This window comes from Tursiops truncatus, chromosome 1, assembly GCF_011762595.2.
Source record: "Tursiops truncatus isolate mTurTru1 chromosome 1, mTurTru1.mat.Y, whole genome shotgun sequence".
Taxonomy (NCBI): domain Eukaryota; kingdom Metazoa; phylum Chordata; class Mammalia; order Artiodactyla; family Delphinidae; genus Tursiops; species Tursiops truncatus.
The window spans coordinates 23,755,021-23,777,347 of NC_047034.1; the positions used below are offsets into that span (position 1 = coordinate 23,755,021).

Below are 22,327 nucleotides of genomic sequence, written 5' to 3' on the forward strand. Positions count from 1 at the left end.
AAAAAAAAAGCAACATTCTCCTTGTATCATAATAATAGCTTTATCAGATTGCTTTCCTAACAGCAAATGTTAAAAGGATAAAATTTTAAAAGTAGATGAGAATTTGAGAGTTGGAATTTGAGAATTATGAGGGTGAAGCAGATCTTGGTGAGTTGCAGTGGCAACGGGAGATTGTGGACAGCCAGAGGACTGCAAGAGCACTTTGGGCTCCTGAGAGATGAAAGAGAAACAGACAAGACAGAGAAATAGAATCTCCAGGAAATAGGATTTCCTTTCCTTTTCAAAAGATAAGACAACTATGTTGAAATTTTGTCAGGTATTCCTTCTCCTAGCTCCACCTTTACTCCTAGCCTAGAGTAGAAAGATGAGAGCATAAAAAAAGAGAGTTGGAATAGGTTTTATCCTATAGAGACAAATTGGGTTACGGATACATTCTACAATCATTACATACAGTGAGAAGAGGGTGGATCTAATCTTGTCTAATACCTGAATATCCTTTCTCAAGTCATACTGCAATATCCTCTTAGCATAGGACTTCTCCTACAGTCACCAGTCTGTACACCAAGAAGCCTCCAGTGCCAAGAGGATATACCAGAGCATCAAATCTGAAGCCAAGCAATTTGTATGTATCTTAGTACTTAAAAACAAACAAAACAAAAATGACAAACCTTTGATGGAATTTTTTTTGATAGACTATACAAATTTATTGGAAGAATATGGGGGAAAAAAGAAAAGCATAAGGAATATAATAATCCCACTACCCAGAGATAACTGATGTAAACATTTTAATGTGTTTTCTTAATGCCAATGCTTTTACTTACATTTAAGTCAAAATATTATTCTAAATACATAATGTACCATAATTACATCTTCATCAACTAGATCCACCAGAAAAGATCATAAATTTATGAATACCCCTATACAGACTTTGGGGTAAGATACACCTGAATACTTCTATGAAGCTCTCCTACTAATGTGTATTTTCTTACCTGCCATCTTATTTTTGAAATATATTAATCTAATCGTCTCCAACCCTAAAAGATTTAATGATCCTTCACTGTTTAAGGGTCGAACCTAAAATAATAAAAAATAAAATTAGTATTTCAACAAAATTCAAAAATTAAATCATAAAACTTTTGAGATATTTATAAGGCACACACTATTAAGACCTTTAATTTATCCTTCCTCTTTAGGAAGGAAATCAACAATTCTGACTAGAAAGGTATAAAATTATCTAACTTGAATTAACACAGTTATAATGATAACGTTTTAAAGGAAGAATATTCTGGGCAAAAAAAGAAAAGCAGAAATACATTTAAACCTTAAATTTGACTTTTTAAAGCCATTAGTACCAGACGATGATACTAAAATATTCATACAGCTACTTTATGAATCTTATTTGAACTAAATGTACACACATGACAGAGATGAAATTGTACATCACTGGGGAAAGGAGGGACTGTCAGTAAATGGTGATGGAGCAACTGGGTATCTATATGGAACAAATGAAACTGAATTCCTACTTCACACCATACACAAAAAGTCAATTCTAAATGGAACGGAGACATAAACACAGTAGGCAAAACTTTCAAACTTTTGAAAGAAAATAAAGATCCTATCTTTATGACCTTGAGGTAGGAAAGAGCTTCTTAAGAAAAAAAAGAGAAATGTAAAAAGGATAAGAATGATATTACATTAAAATTTATAACAATGAATTTTCAAGCAATAACAACAAATGTTCACAAAATACACTATAAAAATTAACAGGTCACAAACAGGGAAAAGATTCACCACACCCATCACTAAACCAGTATCTACCATATATGAATAATTTCAAAAAATCAAAAGATGACCAAACAGGAAAATGAGCAAAAAACATGACCAGGTATTTCACAGAAGAGGAAATATGAACGATGAATAAACATACAAAAGATTATCAGCAACATTGTTAATTGGGGACATGCAAATGAACACGTCAATGAGATATCACTTTATCACCATAAATAAATGGTTATAAAACTATGAATTCTGACAACGGTATGGGTCATAAAGAACTCTTATATACTGATGATGGGAGTGTCAACTGGTACAATTACTTTGGAAAATACTTTGACACTATCTTGTAAAGTTGAACACGTGCATTCTCCACGTCCCATCAGTTTCGTTCCTAGGCATATGACGTAAAAGAAACTCCTGCACATACGCACCTGAAGACATACATGACTTCTACAGCAACGTTCATAATAGCAGAAAGCTGGGAAATAATTCACATGTCTGCTAATCAGACAAATAAATTGTGATCTATTCACCCAACAGAATATTTTACAGTAGTGAAAAGCAATGAAATATATATATATGTGTGTGTGTACACATATATATAATAGTACATGTAACATGGATGAATCTTAGAAACAGTAAATACATTAAGATAGCAAGGCAGAAGATGATATACAACATAACATTTTATTATCTCAAACATAAGCAAAACTGAACAATATATTATTTAGAAATATTTAAATATACAAAAAATTCTGTATTTTAAGAAAAGCAAGGGAATCATAAACACAATAATCAGGGTAAGGGAAAAATACACAAGCAGATTCAGTGAAATTGGTAATGTTCTGGCTCTTAAGTTAGCAGGTGAGTTCATAAGTGATCAGTTTATTATTATGCTTCATAAAGATCATATATTCTTTTATATATACGTCAAAATTCACATGATAAACATAAAAGGGAAAACTAACTGTAACCAGCCCGAAGTTATAAACGCGAGGACCGTATTTAGTTGTTTTATAAAATGTGGCAGCATTTACAAGAGCTTTTCCCACTGCTGTTATGGTTTAAAATTGGGGCAGATTTTGAAATAAGATCTTGGTTACTTTCTTTTACCCATTCCTCTAAACCCTGCCCTGCAACTAATGACACACGCTGCATATACTTACATGAAACTATTATTCTTCATTGTTGCAAAACAGCCATTCTATACTCGTAAAAATTCTCTTTATGTTACCACAGGGAAATGTTAAAGGAAAATATTATATTTTATTAGGAATGTGCGAAACCCTTATTTTTTAATCATGAGATGCTTATACAGAGCATTGGTTCTAATTTTAATCACTTTTCTAGCCCATGAAATATGCCCTCAAGGATTAAAATTGCATACCATTATGTGAAAAACAGTAAAATTACAAATAATATACTCCTTCAGAGCTCCTTAAACTAAAGTGGAAGATAACACTGACATATTAAGTTGTAGAATATATTCTAGTTGTTCATTATTATAATAATCATACGTTATACAGTGAAACAAAATGTAATAAAAATAATACAGTGCTGAGCTACCTGTAAAATTAACCAGCTTGATTTTTCTTTTTTTTCCTACTCTTAGCTAAGTCCCAGATTACCAATTATGTTATTACATGTGACAGAAAATGCTAAACTAGTGAAAACTAGCTAAATAGTCATATTAGTGTTTCACTTATAATCATTTGTTCACTTAGCCCATTTTTTAATGTTAAATTACCTTTTTGAGTGGGAGAGTCTGAATCCATTCCATGGAGTTCACATCAAAGATATCAACTGCATTTTCACTATACACTGAGAGATACGGTGCATTGTAACCTGGGAGATGGGAAGGAGAGAACAGCTGGCTGGTTACTTTTAACTGCTAAACCCAAAACATTTTGAAAGATCTATGCTAAAGAAGTGTAGAGTGGAATCCCACCAAAATCCTGTTGTTAACATACAGTAGCCACATCAATACATTTTTGAAGTTAAAAAAAACCCCGTAAATCATAAATGAAGAGGTTTTAAGGCCATTATAATACAGAAGGAGTCTGTTAACACCAAGAGTATATTATTCCCTTGCCCCATACTAGTTCTATAAAGGAATTTCATTACATTTTAAATAACCGATTCCTAAAGTAGTTAAGCTCTTGACAGTGAAACAACTTACGAAGTAGAGAAATCTCCAGGTAAGAGTTATGGTCACATTTATCAAAGTATGATAAAGCATCTGGCACAGGAGATGCTCAATATATATTTACTGAAAGAATGAACATCAATAAATGGTGACACAAGCAAAGAAAGATTAAATGATTTACCCAAGCTAAAGTCATGAATTAAATTTTTGGCAGAGCTATTCATAAAAGCCAGATATTCTAATACTTATTCTAATTCCAATTAACACTGTACAATTCACATAATACTTTGAATTATTTTCTGACTAGGATTCATTCTAAATATGATGCCATAGATAAGAGTATAAATTTCAGAAGAAACAAAACATCAAGAATAGTTAAGTCTGGGTAGGTATATGTATTTTTCTTTTGATCTAGATTTTCTAATTTTTCTGTAATAAGTATATAGGGCTCTCCTAAACTTTCTTATATTGAACTTTTAAACTTGACTATACACATACCCACCATTCCTCCTATCTTGTTGCAGTGGAAGAGGTTTTACTCCTCCTGTTCCAAATCCTTTCCCCTATATTCTGACTTCCATCCTTTTTGGCCTCTTGGGGATCTTACTCTATTTCCTGTATTTACCATATAGTCATCAACCTTTCCCTGGCTCCCTAGTGGCTATCTCCCTTCGGCATTTAAACATGCTCAAAGTATCTTCCACTAAAAACAAAATGTGTTGGATTAGATATTCCTCCTACATGCCTCTACGGAACTCTGTACTTCTGCTATCAGAGCACTTATATTCTACTGCAACTTGTTTTGTCAGGAATCCATTCGACTGCATTCATGCTCTGTGAGGGTAAGACTGTCTATTTTGCTCAATGTTATATCTCTTACAGTAAAATGACACATAATAAGTATTCAATAATTTATTAATATCTTAATGTTTCTTGAACGTATCTACCTACCTAGATAAAAATGTAAAAGTGAGTAACTTTTCAAATGCTACATCATACCTTCACATAACTGATTAAATAATTCACTAGGTAACCACTTCTCTAGAGTAAGTCCTATGAGGTATTAGTGCTCACAAGCACTATATTCGGGGGAACCATGAAGATAACTCCTTAGGGTTATTTCAAAATACAATATGTGTTAAAAATCTATCTAAGTAAAACATTGCATAGGAAGATTAGCTTTAATTATGTTCCTGTTAACGTTGACCCTGTTGGCCTAGGTCTTAACTACATATGGTTAGTTACTTTACATAAAACATACTTGATGCTTAGGAAAAACCTCAAAGATGACTTAAAAAACAACCTGTTATTAACAATGAATACATAAAGGAGATGAAGGAGAAGGAAAAAGAAAGAAACAGCAAGATAAGACAGCGAAAAGTAAGAGAATCTTACAACAAGAGGAAGGATTTGCTGGCCACATCAATTCCTGTTGTCTAGATCTTCGGCCCTGACAGTCAGTATATATCCCAATGCTGTTAAAACACAGCAGATATTCTTTACTGGAGATTTCAACTGCACAGATGGCATCCATTGGTTGATGTGCAATAAATGAGAGTGTATGGTCATTTGAATGGAGCATACTGTATGGACTTCCTTCTCCATTCAGGGGGTATCTTAGAAATCCAGACTGGAATCCCACACAGAGTTGTTCACTGAAGATTGCCATCCACTGGACATTATATGGGACTTGAATTTCCTTAAATTTTCTGTGACGGGTCTTGCTCTGAAATAGTTCATAACAGAGGACCTGCCTTTTCATAGCCACACACAGGCATGTAAGAGCTCCATGACGTACTTTTCCAGAAGTTATGGTTTGACACCCTTTAGTTTCTGCCAATTTATAAAAATCAGTCTCTCGCCCATCCAAAGCTGACATAGGAAAAAGTCGTACATGACGATTTCGTCCTGAGATCACAGCGACAAGCTGATCATTTGGAATGAGTTCAATCTGATGAATCTTCTTATTGTCACCAACTCTAATAATTTCTATGCAAAGAAACAATAATAAATCAACTGCAAAATATTTTGTTTACCTATTAATTATACCCCAATTATACTCAAAAGAATATGTCAACTTATAATAAAGACAGACATACACACAGAAAAAATGAGAGATCAGAAATCATATGGAGAAAGATGAAGATAATTACACCCATTATAAGATAATTTAACCTATCTATAGTAAGGTATTAAATTTAGCACTGAGATTTCTGGCAGCCATGGCAAAGAGTTCCTATGTGATAAAGCATGCCAGATCTTTAAGAAAAACCTCTTTATTCTCACCAAATCCTAGGGAAGTTTACCATGGGGTTACTATTTTTAAAAACTGAGTAACTCATGTTTCACTAAAGGTATTTCTTTGGGTAACAAATTAATGAAGTTTAAATGCATTGTTTTCCCATGATCTAACTTGATATAAAGACAGAACTTAGAACACTGTATTCAAGAATGCTAAAGTTAAATGGGTTCCTTTTTATTTCATCCAGTATTTAATTTCTCCCTAAAAAGAAATCTGTTGTGTTAAACTGTGGGATAAAAGACCCCAACAACAAACACATTTTAATGACTGTTACCACTCCTAGTACTGTTAGAACTATGAAAAAAATCAAGTTGCATTTTTCTTTCATGTACCATCTTTAGAAATGCAATCTGAGTTCACACAGCAGAACTGTAAATAAAATGACACAAGAAAGACAATACACATGGAAGTTTTAGAACTCAGATGGATTATAAAAATTAAAAAATTATCTTTTGACTTATAAACGTATCCAATTAGGCCTGGAAAATTTCAATTATAGAATAAATAAGAGCAAATCCTGCTCTTTTTAGAATTCAGAATCTGTAGGTTAGAATATTCTATCAACAATATTTTCTCCAAAATAATTTTCTCTTACCATCTTTGGTGACATGCACAACAAATAACCCTTCTTCATTCCCCAAAGCTATTCTTTCATGATCTATATAAGACATAAATATGAAGTATTTTTATTAGGTAGAAACTATGTAAATTCATAGAATAAAACAGATAACAAAAGAAATTTGGTACAAAAAACCAAATAAATAAAATAAACAATTAAAAAATAGCAATAACAATTTGCACTATTAAATTTCCTTTCAGATTACTTTGGTAAATATTATCTCGTGTCTTTTTTTAATAGAACAATCATTAGAAAATAATTTATATCAATGCTTATAAAAAGATATATCTTTTTTTAACAGAACAATCATTAGAAAATAATTTATATCAATGCTTATAAAAAGATATAAATGTTTATTCAATAAAAGGTGAAAGAAAAAAACCGCTAGTTTGTTAGCACCCTGTGTCCAGTTCCATTTCTTGTTTGGGGAGGGAAAAACTGTGCAAGGCATTTGAACCCTACGCATCAAACTTTTCATTATTTACTAGAAAGTAACAAAAGAGTGGGCAGTGTACGTAAGAATATAGCGAAAATTTAACCCTCCAGACAGAAAAGCTGCCATTTTTGACGGCATATTATATATGGAACACTCTGTGTTACACATTCCATCTTATTTAAACTTCACAGTAACCTTTGCAAGGTAATTAGTACCTACATTTTACATAGGAAACTTATGCTTTATGAAACGGCTTATGCTTTAAACAACTTTTTCTAAGTCACACAAGCAGAAAATCGATTCGTTAATAGGTTAATCTTCAGCATTGTTGCTTTTTCAGAAGAAAATACATTTGAAAAGTATATTTATTCTTGTCTACTGAAAAATAAAGTTCTAATATGGTCTCATGCATTCAATAAACATTTACTGAGCATCTGTGATATAACACACACAATGTTAGACACCGGGATTCCTAGATGAAAACCAGTCCCTGCTGACAAGGTATATTAGTAAACAATTATAACAAGATAAATGTTATGAATTCATACCTATGATTGCAGCTGCCTGGGTCGTTTTAATGAGGGGAAGAGTGCTGTCATAAGCCTCTTTGGGAACATACACTGAGCGGTCTCTGAATTTGTTTTTCTTCAAAATCTTGTGCAATTCACTCAGCACTCCCACCCATTTACTCTTCTCATTCTCACTATCTGCTAGCATCAGGATTGAACATTTGTTATTAGACGCTGAGAGCTGGGAAGCTGTGACCTAGAACAATTTAATCAAAATTCATGACATCAGCAAACAGATACCTTTTAAGCCAGTTTTATACTGATGCTAGTTCACTTAGCACTAGCCAACAAAATGAGCACTCATTAAGTGATACCTTTAACAGAGTTTAGCTATTCATAATCAGAAGAATAGTTTTAGCATTAGAATTCATGACAAAGGTAGTAGATACCGTTCTAAATGTTAGTGTCATTTGTATTTTCTTTGCTGCAAAGTGCCAGAATACTACCACTAAAAAATCCATTACACACAGTCATATAACAACAGCAACTGACATTTATTGAGTGATTACTGGGCACTGATCAAAGCACTTTGTAAGTATTAACTCATTTAACTCTATCAACATCTTTACAAGGTAGGTATTGTTATTATATTCTGATTTTATATATGAAAAAAACTGTGATGCAGATAAATTAATTTCTCCAAGGACACACAACTAGACTGGAATCCTATGTCCACGCTTGTAAGCACTACACTGTACTGATTTTCAACTTGTTTTAAAAAAGTCAAAAATACTCGGAAGTACTTAAGATTCTCTATTACTTCATAACAATAACTCATCTCAGGGAAAGACCAGATCACTTGAGCTCGTATTTAAATGAAGGTTTATAATTATACAATGACACTATAATCAGAAAAGAATTGAATTATGTATATATGGATCCTTTATTAAAAGTAATTTAAGCAGCAGTGACAATAAAATCCCACAATTAGAATCAGTTAAGATAAGTGGGCCTCTGTAGGATCCCTTGGTACTGGTGAGAGAACAGCTGTTGGTCTAGGAACTGAAAGACTAAGTATGGTCTTTGTCTGACCTTCCTCATATACAAGATTCATAGACAAATACAAAGCATATAGGCATACCATTAAGGCAACAGCCCTTTTTATTAACCTCTATTACCTTAATTCACCAATTCGAGATGGCCCTGTATTAGACAGCCTCCAAAGATGGCTACCAACAATTCTGCTATGGAATCCCACTCTTCTTATCAAGAAATGCAGTCTATTTCCCCTTCTCTTAAATCCGGGCTGACCTCATGACTTGCTTTGGCCAACAGAATGGAGAAGGGTTATTATGCCTGTTTTGAGCCTAGTCCTTGAAAGGCCTGGCAGCTTCCTCTGCTCTCTTGGAAGTCGGTCATGGAGAGCTCAGCCAGACTAGTGGATGATCAGAGACCACTTGGAGAGAGTTCATACAGAGAACTGAGGTGGCCCAGTGACCAGCCAAGTACCAAGGCGAACAGCCGGCACCAAGGCCCCAGACGTGAGAGTAAGGTCATTTTGGATATTCCTGCTCCAAATGAGCTGAATGCAGTCACATGAGTGCCCCCAGTTGACACCAGAACTGTACACCTGAAGGACTGACCCACAGAATGGTGAAACATAAACCACTGTTGGCTTAAGCCACTAAGTTTTGGAGTGGTTATTACAAAGCAATAGAACTGAAACATACTAACTTTTTAAATGAGATCTTAAAGAAACTTCTATTTTTTTAAAAATTGAGAAATCTCACGCTTATTCATTTTTTCATGTTGTAGCGCTTATCTGAAAATTGAGTTGTGACTCAAAAATATTATCCAAGAGGAAATCTATTTTAGAAGCCATATATTCATGCTTTCTTTCTGTTTTTAAAAATTTATTTTATCTTTGGCTGTGTTGGGTCTTTGTTGCTGCGCGCAGGCTTTCTGTAGTTGCAGCGAGCTGGGGTTAATCTTCATTGCAGTGCGCGGGCTTCTCATTGCGGTGGCTTCTCTTGTTGTGGAGCACAGGCTCTAGGCGCACGGACTTCAGTAGTTGTGGCACGCGGGCTCAGCAGTTGTGGCTCATGGGCTCTAGAACGCAGGCTCAGTAGTTGTGGCGCACAGGCTTTGCTGCTACGTGGCATGTAGGATCTTCCCAGACCAGGGCTCGAACCCGTGTCCCCTGCATTGGCAGGAGGATTCTTAACTGCTGCGCCACGAGCAAAGCCCTATTCATGCTTTCTATTGGTCTTTTACTAATTAAATATTTACTTAGCACAAATTGTCTATAAGATTTGGTTCTATTCCAAATAAGTTTGTGATCTATATAGAAAGGCGAAATGTATACTCATAAAAAGCGAATAATTCAGTGATCAAATTACAGCACACATACTTACTCTAAATATACAGGGTATGTCTTTTCGACTTGCGTGAATAACATCAGAAGCCAAGACTGAACTCACAGAAAATTCTTCGTCCCTGAAGGAAAAGTTAAAAGTCAATGGAAACAGTAAAAGTCAGTGTATGTGGGTATGTGTGTGTGGTTTTAGGCATGTATCCAAATAACACATATGAAGCAATCCTTAAAATTTAATTACATAAAACATCCAAATTAAATTTTTAAAAATTTTGAATTTTCTCCCTTTGTAAATTGATAGTGCCAGAAGTAATTTATCAAGTGTAATTTAACAGTGCCACATTATACAAGAGTTAGAAATCATTTCTGGATTACTCGGAGTCAAAAGGCCAGTAAGTACAGATGGAGTCGAACCCTGGTAGGTCTCCAGGGTCTCCAGTAGACTGCACCCTCTTTCCTCTCATAATACATCTCAAGTGCCTTCAACACAGCTCATCTGACATTTTACTGTTCCTTCAACACCTGAGACAGATTTCCTCCACAACAATTTATTCCTTGTGACTTCCTTAATTTGCTTATTGGTACCATCATTCTCTTGGTCTTGAAGACTTGACATCTTAGTCTTATCTTTGATTCTTCTCCCTTAGGAGGTTCTGTCAAATTTTCCTTGCTGATATTCTAGTATTTCTTGCATCTGTTCCTATATATTCCATATTTGTGGGGAAGATAATGTGTTTGAAATGCTGGTATGAAATGCCAATGTGAGCCAGAGCTAGAAATTCTGGTTTTGAGCACTGGAGAAAGACCTGGACTGGAGACATATGTCCGGGAGTCGTCAACACAGAGGTGATGGCTGAAGCTATGGCAGTCAATAAGATCACTGAGGGAGAGCGTTAAGGGAGTCACGAGAAGAGGGTAAGCAGAGCACCCCAAGGGGCAGGGGAAGAGTCTCAAAAATGAAACTAGAAACATTCAAGAGGTATACTTAAATGTTCACTGATTCACTTTATATTCCAAGAGCCTGTACGATTTTGAGATTTTTATTTCCTTTCCTCACATTGGAATTATACCTAAGCCTTTACTTTAGGTGATGATATGAACATTACACACATCAGACTCCAGTACCCCAGCAACCTTTAAACTGGTCTTTTGGTTTCAAACATTAGCTTCTTCTCCCTGACCCAACACACATCAACCTGTTCTATAACTACACCTTATTTCATATTTTTAATTATGTTACGATTGCAATATTAGTAAATGAGAAAATTAACGCTAAATTAGATTTAAATAAAAACATGGCAATGCAATTAGAAGAAAAATCACACACTTTTCATTCCTATGTTGCAAAGATACAAATATTTTCACCTTCACAAACTTACCTCATGTCAATCACCTGACTGACTACGACACTGGGCTGAGAAGCTTTTCCTTCAGCAATATCATACAGAAAGAGTTTGAAATCACAAACTACAGCCAGTGCTCTCTGCCATCCTTTCTTCACTCCAGCTGGCTTAGGGATCTTAGACAGGCAAACAAACAAACAAACAAAACAACCTAAACTGAAATGTCAGTCAGAGCCCCTTTAATTACATACGTAACTGCATGATGAAAACCTAAAGACAGTGTGCACGTGTTGTAAGTCCGCCACTGTGTTTGGTAAAGTAGCAGATGGTACACATACATCATTAATAACATGAGAAAGTGTGACAACACATTCTTCAAACACTGATTGACATTATATTCTGAAAAAAACTTTAATGGTACCATTTTAATTTTCTCTAGTGATTCATTAAAATAACATTCATGGATTTCTAAGTAGCATAAAAGCCAAATTTGGTAGTAGGACGAAAAGCAGCTTACACTTTAAATATTATTCAAGATGACAAGTAAGATTATGTCTTGACAATATCTCATACTTCATAAGCATATGCCACCTATCCAGCAAGATGAAGAGCCAGACTCCTTTATGGAGATTTCAACATCTGTTCATTAAAATACAGACACAGTACAGAAAATTTTGAGACATTTTGGAATTTATTCTGAGCAAGAGCTAGGTTTTTGTTTTCAGACCATTACTCTGAATGAAGTAAAACTGTTAGATGAATTTTATTCACCTAATTTTCTGTCAAGGACTGTGTGTGTAAGGTGACTTTCTTTAATTCATTAATAAGCCTTAAAAGGTTAATCTAAACCCAACCTAATCATACTTACCCTGACATGCCCTTCATATGCTGTTCCTATTCCTTTCTGTGGATCTATACCCAGGGGACCTTTTGTCTGTTCAGGAGGAACTGGACAAGCAGTTGGAGCTTTGTTTACACAAGTTATGTGACACGAAAATCCACACACTTTTGGAGGGAAAGAAAGAAACAGTGTTCAATAAAAATTCATTTTGACAAAGAGAAAATTCACTGAGCACTCATTACATGCCAAGTGCCATGTTAAATGAATGCTTACCTCTGATTTTATTTTAAACAACTTGACAATATTTTTGTCATTTGGGGAGCTGATTCATTTGCTCACCAGTAAGAATTTCAGTGAGAAATAGTAAATACTTTTTTATCACTGTAATATGTAATATTACTGTTCTGTGTTAACACTAGTGATCAAAATGAGAAGCAAATAGATGGAAAAAAAATCTAACCTTGCAAATAAAACAGCTGTTTTAAACTGAATTCTTAAAAGAGTAGTTTCTGGAGTTTTCTTTAACTCTTCATCTCACTGCAGTTTGGTATCTGACCTGAAATCTCTCTTGCGAGAGTCACTGATGGATGTTAAATTACCTGACATCTTTTCAATATCTGGCAAATTTTACCAATCCCTCTTTTTGAAATTTAAATTGTTCAGTGATTAAGAAGGTACAATTTAAATTTTAGGAGTTACTGATATTATTGTATATAGGTAAATTACTACTAAGATAATAATAGTAGTTAACTTTACTGAGTGTTTTTAATTTTTTCTGTAATAATCTAAGAGAGGTAAGATCATCCTCATTTACGTATGACTGGCCCTGGGTCACAGAACTTGTTAAGTGGCATTGCTGGGATTCAAACCCAGGCAGTCTTGCTCAGAGCCTGCATACGTAACTACCAACAGTATTGCCATGATACCTCTTGATACTTAAATGATGAACCTGAGATTCTAAGACAAAATGATAAATAAAAATAAACTCTCTTCCACTGAGACTTGGTTGGTTGAGAATTAAAGGTTAAAGTATTTAAAACAAACAAGCTTGTTGGGAGAGGTTACAGACTAAGAATATCTATTTAGACAATTCCTACTCTCAGGGGGATCCTGGAGAATATGTGGGAAGGAATAAAAAAGGAACTGAAGGGATACCGTCATGGGAACATACACATGGGAAAATGGCAAGAGGGACTAGTACTGACTGTCAAAAACGATTCATCTTCTGTAAGACAACTCATTCACTTCTAAGTAGAGTGTCTAACAAGTTACAATTTGCTTTAATAAGCAAAAATCTCTCTTCCAAGGGGCAATGGAAACAATAAGATAATTGTCCAATACTGGATCTAATTTCAACCAAGAAGAATTAAAATGACAGGAATCTTTAGAGGTTATAACCACATTATACAACATTTATGAAAGCCTGAGCATAGTCCAATGTGTCCCCACAGCTTTATAGGGTAGGCTGGTAGGCTGCAAAGAGTCAGTCTGAAGAAAAGACCGGCCCAATTTCATGGCAGGAGACCCTTAGAAGGGAAGAGAATTGGGAAGATCTCAAACATTCCTACTATGGAACCGCAAATGATTCTGATTCATAAAAAATGACAAGGGACCTAAAGCCAAGCAGCTGCCAGGATTCTTTCTGATAAACAGATTAAAAAGTCACATTTATAAGTACTGGCTAAGTTGCACAATGAGACAAGGCAAATTCTCTCCGTTGGGCTCAGACACACCTCCCTAGTCAATGATAGAGGCTATTCCTTCTCAGATTACTTTGTTATCTTTACCTTTTACCTCCCCTTAACTATGTTTCCCAAGGCTCTGTCCTCATACTTGTTCTCTTTTTACTCTACATGTGTTTCCTGGAAAACATCATTCATATTCATCACTTCACACATTCATAACCCTCAAATCTCTACTTTTAAAGCCTGCCCATTTCCTTTTGCTCTAAACCCATGCATCTAAGAGACTAGTTAAGACAATGCAATCAGGATCTTCCACTTGGCTTGTGAGAACTAGCCGAACATAGAACCCTGACCCCCAGTGCCTAGAAGCACAGAGCAGGCATTCTGCGAGCATGTGATGGATGGATCAATGAATGGTAGGGAAAAACCTCTGCTACTAACACTTGGAATAAAATATCTTTTGAGGCATAGTAGCCGACATTTAATTTTGTGAAAAGATACTTCATTGTCTACTTATTAATAATAATTTCTCTAATAAATTAAACAAGAGTAAAATTAAATGAATAGATTCAAGAATAACTTTCACATATTTTGTCATACAGGTTAATGGGTTTTGGGGACCACAAATTCTCCTGAATGATGAAACAAAGATGAATGAAACATATTTAAATATAGCTCCCCTAGAAAATGTTTCTAGGGACCATCTGTCTAGTTTCCAATATTCAACAGACTTTAGCAAGGTGTTCAGTTTATTATCCAAAGAAAAGCAAATGACTAAGTCAAATAAATAAACATTTATATACTTTTTAAAGAGAATAAAGCTATTTGATTACAGTTTAGGGAGTAAATGTCAGGACACTAAATTAGTCACATTTTCTTACCATTTAATTCTTACCTTCACAGGAACAGCCTTGTCTTATCAAGCCCACCATCAAGGAGGTACACTGATGACATTTGGTAGGAGTAGTAAAAGATTTGACAAAAAACTGATGAGTCTTGCGCTGCAAAACAAATTGATAAAAACATACACATCGTTCATTTAAAGGACTTCCATAATATGAATCTCTGTGAACCACACCAGCTGCTAGAATGTTTTCTAATTAGGTGTAGAATGAATTCTTTTCATTTCTCACCATATCTTTCTATAATTAATGCTCTTTAAATATTTTTATTAGGCAATATTGAGCTGGATTATGCTAAAAATAATATAAGAAGTTAAATGATAATCAATTGCTCTTGAATGCCATTTGAAAAGTTATAAAATAAACTAGCAATTTTTGCTCATGAATTTTGAATTCAGGATTTTTGTAAGTTCTTTGGCAATGCATTAGGTGAAATTTTGCATATTTATACCTATACAAATAAAGAAATTTAATATGCTTTTATACCTTCTTACGAAGAACAAACAGTAATTTAAAATTCTTGGCCCTACTAAAAATCATGTATTTGATTTTCTGGGACCACGAACAAGTAACATGCTTAACAAATATGTTTCCTCCCTTGGAAGCAGGCAGTATTACACTTGAGCAGATATAAATACACATATATTATTCTAGAGACAGACTGAAAACCCAGTAGTTAAAGTTCTTCTCTAAGTCTTTGCTGATCTGTATGGTGGTACACCAATGTACATTTCAGCTCTCTAGAACACTTCTTTCCTCTCCAAATGAACTCTTAGCATGTTTTAATAATAAATGAATTACAGTCACTGTTCTATCACTCTGCTGTGTGAACTTAGGAACAAATTACTTAACTCCTCTGTGTCTCACTTTCTTTATTCTATAAAATAGAATCAGTAATAATATCTACTTCATGGGGTGGTTAAATGAGCATTAATATAAACAAAGCCTTTTGAACAGTGCTGGCACAGAGTAAGCATTCAAAACATATTTACATACGTGTGTTATAAACATATTTATAAAACATATTCTGAAAACAAATTTGGCTAATTATTTCTTTTTTATATGTGTGATTGATTTAAATTAGTAAAAACTTTATCCTGTATTCCAGTAACATGTGAATACTGATGGAAAACAGTTTTAAAGTAGTATTATTTCAGCTGAAATTTACCATATTAACAAAAAACTAAAGAGAATATTCAAAGCTTTAAAATTTAAGTTAAAAATAAATTTTGCTCTTCTCAACTGGGATATATTTACATACCACAAAAGAAATTTTTAAAAAAATCAAGCGTAGAAAAGTAGATCATCTTTTTATATTAGGGTCCTGGAATGGAATGAGATCCTCAAACTTAGAGCAGTCATGAGCTCTGGTCCAACCTCAAACCATTCTATCTAGAAGTTCCTCAGGACCTTTGGTCAGTTGCAAAGCAGCACTGGGATCTGACTTTATTCTAAGTAGAGGACAGACTATCTTTCTACTGGCTCTATAATTGCTGTGTGTGGACTGAGCAACAACCAAGGTGCAGACATTGCTCCAGTACTTCCCAACCATCTCATTTAATGGAGACAATGCCTCTGGGAAGATAGGTATTATTTCTTCGCATAGATGAAGAAACTGAAACTCAGAGAGATTAAATAAATTAGTCATGAATAGACAGTTATTGGTAGAGTTCAAATTCAAGCCCGGATCTGATTCTGCCATCTTTCAGAGTTTGATAATTTAAAAACATGTAACTGAAAAATATGATCCTAAAAAAAAACCCCACCAGGCTGCATAAGACACAGTTAGGTCAAGACTAGAGGCCTCCCTGCCTGTGATAAAAATACCTGATTTGTTAACATCACATAAAATTTTGCTCAACATTTCTCCTGTATACTAATTTTTACTCTTAGTTTTTTTAACTTTCAGGAACTATGAGAGTAGATTTTCTAGTGCTAACTTTTTCAATTGTTCAAAATACATTAATGCAATAATGCAAAATTTGTTACTGATTGGTTCTAAAGGCTTCTATTACAATGAAAGAATTAGTCAATGGCTCAAGGTAAGTAACTGTTGTTTTTCTTCTTCTAAAAGATAAGAAGACATGTCTGACATGACAGTAATAAAATAACCATGCCCATGACAAATTTAATAGTATTACATCACAATATCTAAAAATTGCTTATAAAACATATCTATTATATACTTTTTCCCCAGAGATCTGCTCAGGATGTCATAATTTTAACTAAGTATGCAATAGTAGGAAAGATAAACAATGTTTTACCAAAGCATTGATTTTAAATGATCAACTGGCAGGTGCTGGTTAAATTGTAGGAGGTGGGCGTGATTCACTACTCAAGATTAAATGGTCCATGTTTTACTAATCCCAACTAAGAACAGTATAATACGTAACATAATTAACATGATTCTGAGAGCATCAAACTTTAGGCAACACACAATAGGTTTTTGGTTTTATTTCTTTTTGGTGCGGAGCAGGCGGGGGAAGATGAATAGTAACAAAAAGATAGGTGAATTCAGCCCTAGGGTCTAGACCACTTGGCTTCTGGATCTTTCTAAGATCCCCTTTCTTGTCTCCTGGTCAATACCTGATTTCTAATACTTCCACAAAAGGTAGCTGGAGGAGGAGAAAAAAATTTCTAGTAAAAGAGGCATTAAGCCTAAAGCATGAACTCAAATTAATTTTAGATTATGTGATAATTTGGAGTAAAATGAGAATTAACTATAATCTCGAAATTTAAAGAAGTGGACAGAAAGAAGGGTTCTTTTCTATTCCAATTTTGCCAGTGTTGCAGACTTCAAGCTACTCAGTGGAGGAGGTAAAATACTTTTAATAAAAGATGTGAGAACAAAGTAGAACCAACCCTTTTTGAAAACTTACAAATCAGTAGCTGTACATAATTAGGATTCTACACTATAAACGACAAGGAGTCTTTATCTCAAGCAAACCTTTATTAAAGGTTTTTTTTAAATAACCTTTTTCCCTTTTAAACACTTTTACTTTGAGAAAACTATAGATTCAATCCTTCATCTTTTAAAAAACATGAAGTAAATCTTATTTTATTTTTGGGGGAGGAACAACAGGTGTACATAATTGAGTTAATATTCAGTCCATGAAATATTATTACCAGAGCTTCATGGAGGCCCCTCTAATTTTATTTGACCTTATTTATTTATTAAACTGGACCCCTATCTTAAACCAGTTATAAAAATCAACTCAAAATGGAGTAAGGATTGAACATGGACCTGAGCCCATAAAACTCCTAGAAAGAGCATAAGGACTAAGATCCTTGACATTGGTCTTGTATTTGGCCTTATTTTATTTTTAATTCATCCTTGATGATCTACTCCCCATCCTTCCCCATGAAATCTGTCACCCAATCTAAGGTGATCTACACAGGTCCTTGGATATGTACACAGCCTTATGAATTAGATATTTTTGAGTGTTGCTAATTTATATAAATGTGATTTTGTTACACATCAACCATATTTTACCTATCTTTCTTCTATTTCCAACTCCCTGTTACCATATGCAGCACTAAGCATCTCTGTCATTTTGCCTAATGGATCTGCATAAAAATTTTTCTGAAGGAATGAGATTGCTGGGTTATGTGGTATATGTCTATTCCAGTAGCCAGGTTGTTCTCCAGAATGGTTGTACCTGTTTAAAATTCCACCAGCTGTGTGTGAAGCTGCGTGTTTCTTCACATCCTTGATGCTACCTTACTTAATTTTTGACAATCTGGTGAGTATAAAGTAGTATTAATTTAAAAATTATTAAATTACTTTAATTTTTAATTTCACCAATTATAAATAAGGTTGGACATTTCTTCACATGCTTGCTGACCATTAGGAGTTCCTTTTACGGGAATTACTCATATTATTTGCCAGATTTTCAACTGGATTTCTAATCTTCTTCACATGCAGTTACAGAAGTTTCTTATATACCGTGTTCTAGAAATGAATCCCTTACTGGTGTTAAACACTGCAAATATCCTCTCCTAGTCTGTCATCACTTATTAACCACCTACTAACAATGTTTTCAATGTACAAAGATCTTTAATTTTAACGTAGTAATGTCCATCAATGTTTTCACCTTATGATTGTGATTTGCGATCTTATTTTCATTAACTAGTCACAAAGAAATTCCATATTTTCTCCTATGTATGTATGTTTAACTTTTAAAATCAAATTAATACATGTATATAGTTTTAAGAGTAAATAGTATCACAATCCTTATAACAAAAACAGAGGAACCCCTTTGCCCCAAGTCGTCCTTCCTAGGGGCAATTTCCTTTAACCCTGTTAGCTATTTACTTCTAACAGCAGAACGGATTTTAGGGTTCTGAGTTCTTTTCTTTCAACACCTTGAACATACTTCTTGTCTTCTTGCATCTCATTGCTGTTGAGAAGACCAATATCAATTTGACTTCTGTTTAGATAATCTGCTTTCTCTTTGAAAGTTTTTAGAATTTTCTCTTGATCTATGATATCCTTAAATTTTGCTATAATGTGTGCAAGTGTGAATGTTTTCTTACCTCCTCTTTTTAGCACATAATAATGTATTTCAGTATGAGGATTTCCACCTTTATTTCTGGGAAATATTAGGTCATTATTTCTTTAAGTATTTCCATCTCTCTATTTTTTCTTTTCTTTTGAAAGTCCAACTATATAGATAGACACTATTTCTGTCTTATAGCTTAACTTTCATATTTTCCACCTCATCTTCCATCTCACAACTTGTTTTTCTGCTACATCCAGTTTGCTCATTCTGCTATTAAGGCCAGTTACTTAAGTTCTTTATTTCAGCAGTTATATTTTCAGGTCAAGCACCTGGAAATTATTTTTCTTTATAAGTACCTTATCCTGACCCATGTTCCCAACTTACTTCCTTTCTTACCTCTTTGAACATACTTATTATGCTTATTTTAAATTCATGCTCTGTCTAGCCTCAAAATTTTATCTAGCATAGATAATTCAGTTTGTTGCTTTCTTTTATACCAGTTATACTTTGGTATATTTTATTAGTTTTTCAGATGCATCAATCCGTCTCTAATTCTGGGGTTTACCCGAAGTTCATGTTTGGGGGATGGAGAGTTCCAATTTCTAGAATTCCTTTGTAGGAGCTTGAGATAAGCAACTAAATCTTCATGTTCTACCATATACAATACTTTGGACATGGTCATGTTGAATGGAATGAAAAAAAAATGATCTGAATTTTTCTCTAAACATTTCTCTTTCTAAGTGTTTTATTAAGCTCAATTTTAGATTCTTCCACAAGTGGCCTCAACTTAATGCCTTCCTTACAGTACATACTCCAAGCACTACTCCTTGCTGTAACAGACTTCAAAACATTGAATTTAAGAAGATGGAAGTTAAAACAAAACAAACTTTGCATGTTTGTCCTACCTTTCTTAGTGGTGATTATTTCCACTCATACAGAATTTATTCTCTTTCCCAGCTTTTATGTTTATAATTTTGAGGAATCTAATAGTAAAAATCACGGCACATACAAAAAGCAGAAGAAATCCATTCTCCTTCTTTCCTTTTTTTTTTTTTTTTCACAACATACAATGCTTATCACTAGATTGAATACCTTAGGTGGAAAGCCAGTCGAACCAGGGCATCCCTTTTTCTTTAAGGTTGGTGTGTGAACTGGAAGTGGAGTATAGTCTACAGTCTGAATCCAGGGGAAAAGAGGAAATAAATGTCATAAAACAGTTCATCTATTTCAAACATCACTAAAAATAAAAGTAAACACAGCCAAACAAAACAGCAATAAGGAAAAATTATCTCAATGAAGCTAAATTCTTAGTGTTGATAATTTAAATTTCTGCCTGCAATATCTACAAATAAAATATTTGTTCAATTTATAAAAATTATTTCAGTCTGGAAATTTAAAAATAAATAACTTGTAAAAGAGAATCTACAGACGAACACAAGAAAGTCATAGCATGTAGCCTACATAAAATTTAGGATATTAATTTTCAAGTTCAACTGAAAATGCCATATTAATTGTATAAAGTATCTTAAAGAGTTTTAAAGCAAGATTTATAATCAAAATATTTAGAAGATTCTTTTAACTCCTTTGACTTCTATATACAGGATGCACATTACATATATGGAATACAATTCTGTGGATTTGTGTGTATGTGTGTAGAGAGAAAGAGCGAGAGAGCGCATGCGAGATATAGATTGACTGATTGATGGATTGATTGATTAGTGGAATTTTTGTGAAGAAAGTAATTTCTAAGAAGGGAGTTAGATTGTTTAATATTACTGGAATTCAGAACTGACAGAAATTTAATTCTTGCCATATCTTTATTTTATGGCATATTACTGTAAGATATTTCTTTGAATGAAAGGAACCAGTGATTTTACTGGATGTTATTGTGGAAAAAAAGAGGCATCACTTATTAGCAAAGTGTAAAAAAAATATATGAAGAATGACTTCCTTTTAGGATGCTAAGCAAGCAAGCAAGCAAGAGGGAAAAGCTAGCTTTGTGTAAAGTTACAGAATATTCTAAAATATTAAGAGAAAAATGGATGGTCCCTCTTTGCCTTTGTTACTATATAACCTCCAAAAGCCAAATATTTTATACACATGATAGCCTTAAAATGGAATTTAGATGGGCTTCTCAGAGTTTTCAACTTAACTATGAGTTTAGTTCTAATTTAAATTTAATTTACTCTTGAAAAAAGTATTAAACCCAATTTATAATTTAACATTAAAAAAATAAATATGAAATAAAAGAGATGGATACAAAACCTTTATGAAAGTTAATAAAGAACAATTCATAGGAAACAAAATTGTCACTAGAATTTACATAGAAAGTCCAAGAGAAGTTTTTAGAATTAAAAGGGGTGAAGTAGGGGTGCTGAATCCAAGATCATCATAATTCACAAAGACCAGCAATGCCTAATTTAGAAAACATATTTTAAAGAGATCCCATCCACCATAGCAATAAAAATTTAAGGTTCCCAGGAACAAATCTAACAAGCAATTTGGAGTACCTTCGGGAAGAAAATAATGAAACTTTATTGAAGGATATAAAAAAATATCTAAATAATGTTCATAGATGGAAAGGCCCAATATCACAAAGAGATCAGTTCTCCTCAGATAATCTATAAATTCAAATCCAATCAAAAGCTTTACACGGAACCTACAAGCTGAACCGAAAAATCATATGTAAAAACTAAAGAGTCAAGAAGTAAAGGAAGAAGAACAAGGTATGTGGGAGTGGCTGATCATACCAGGTATCAGGAATTATTTTAAGGCTACAATAATTAAGACAATATGATGTTGGTACAGGAATAGACAAAAAGAACAATGAAAGAGAACAGAGAATCCCAGACAGAAAGAACAATGAAAGAGAATAGAGAATCCCCAAACAGA

At 33.8% G+C, this 22,327-nt stretch overlaps 1 protein-coding gene across 16 annotated transcripts in view; it reads right to left on the bottom strand.

Annotated features, from left to right (window-relative positions):
- Positions 1 to 22,327, bottom strand: part of CDC42BPA (CDC42 binding protein kinase alpha) — a 326,271-nt gene that overhangs the window by 19,645 nt on the left and 284,299 nt on the right. For all 16 annotated transcript variants that reach the window (XM_073801177.1, XM_073801159.1, XM_073801161.1 and 13 more), the window contains 10 exons: positions 20,528 to 20,611; positions 14,927 to 15,032; positions 12,374 to 12,510; positions 11,542 to 11,681; positions 10,203 to 10,284; positions 7,828 to 8,044; positions 6,820 to 6,882; positions 5,318 to 5,911; positions 3,524 to 3,621; positions 990 to 1,074 (listed from right to left, as the gene is read on the bottom strand). In XM_073801177.1, the coding sequence (XP_073657278.1) occupies positions 990 to 1,074; positions 3,524 to 3,621; positions 5,318 to 5,911; positions 6,820 to 6,882; positions 7,828 to 8,044; positions 10,203 to 10,284; positions 11,542 to 11,681; positions 12,374 to 12,510; positions 14,927 to 15,032; positions 20,528 to 20,611 (1,606 nt within the window). The remainder of the gene's footprint in view (positions 1 to 989; positions 1,075 to 3,523; positions 3,622 to 5,317; positions 5,912 to 6,819; positions 6,883 to 7,827; positions 8,045 to 10,202; positions 10,285 to 11,541; positions 11,682 to 12,373; positions 12,511 to 14,926; positions 15,033 to 20,527; positions 20,612 to 22,327) is intronic.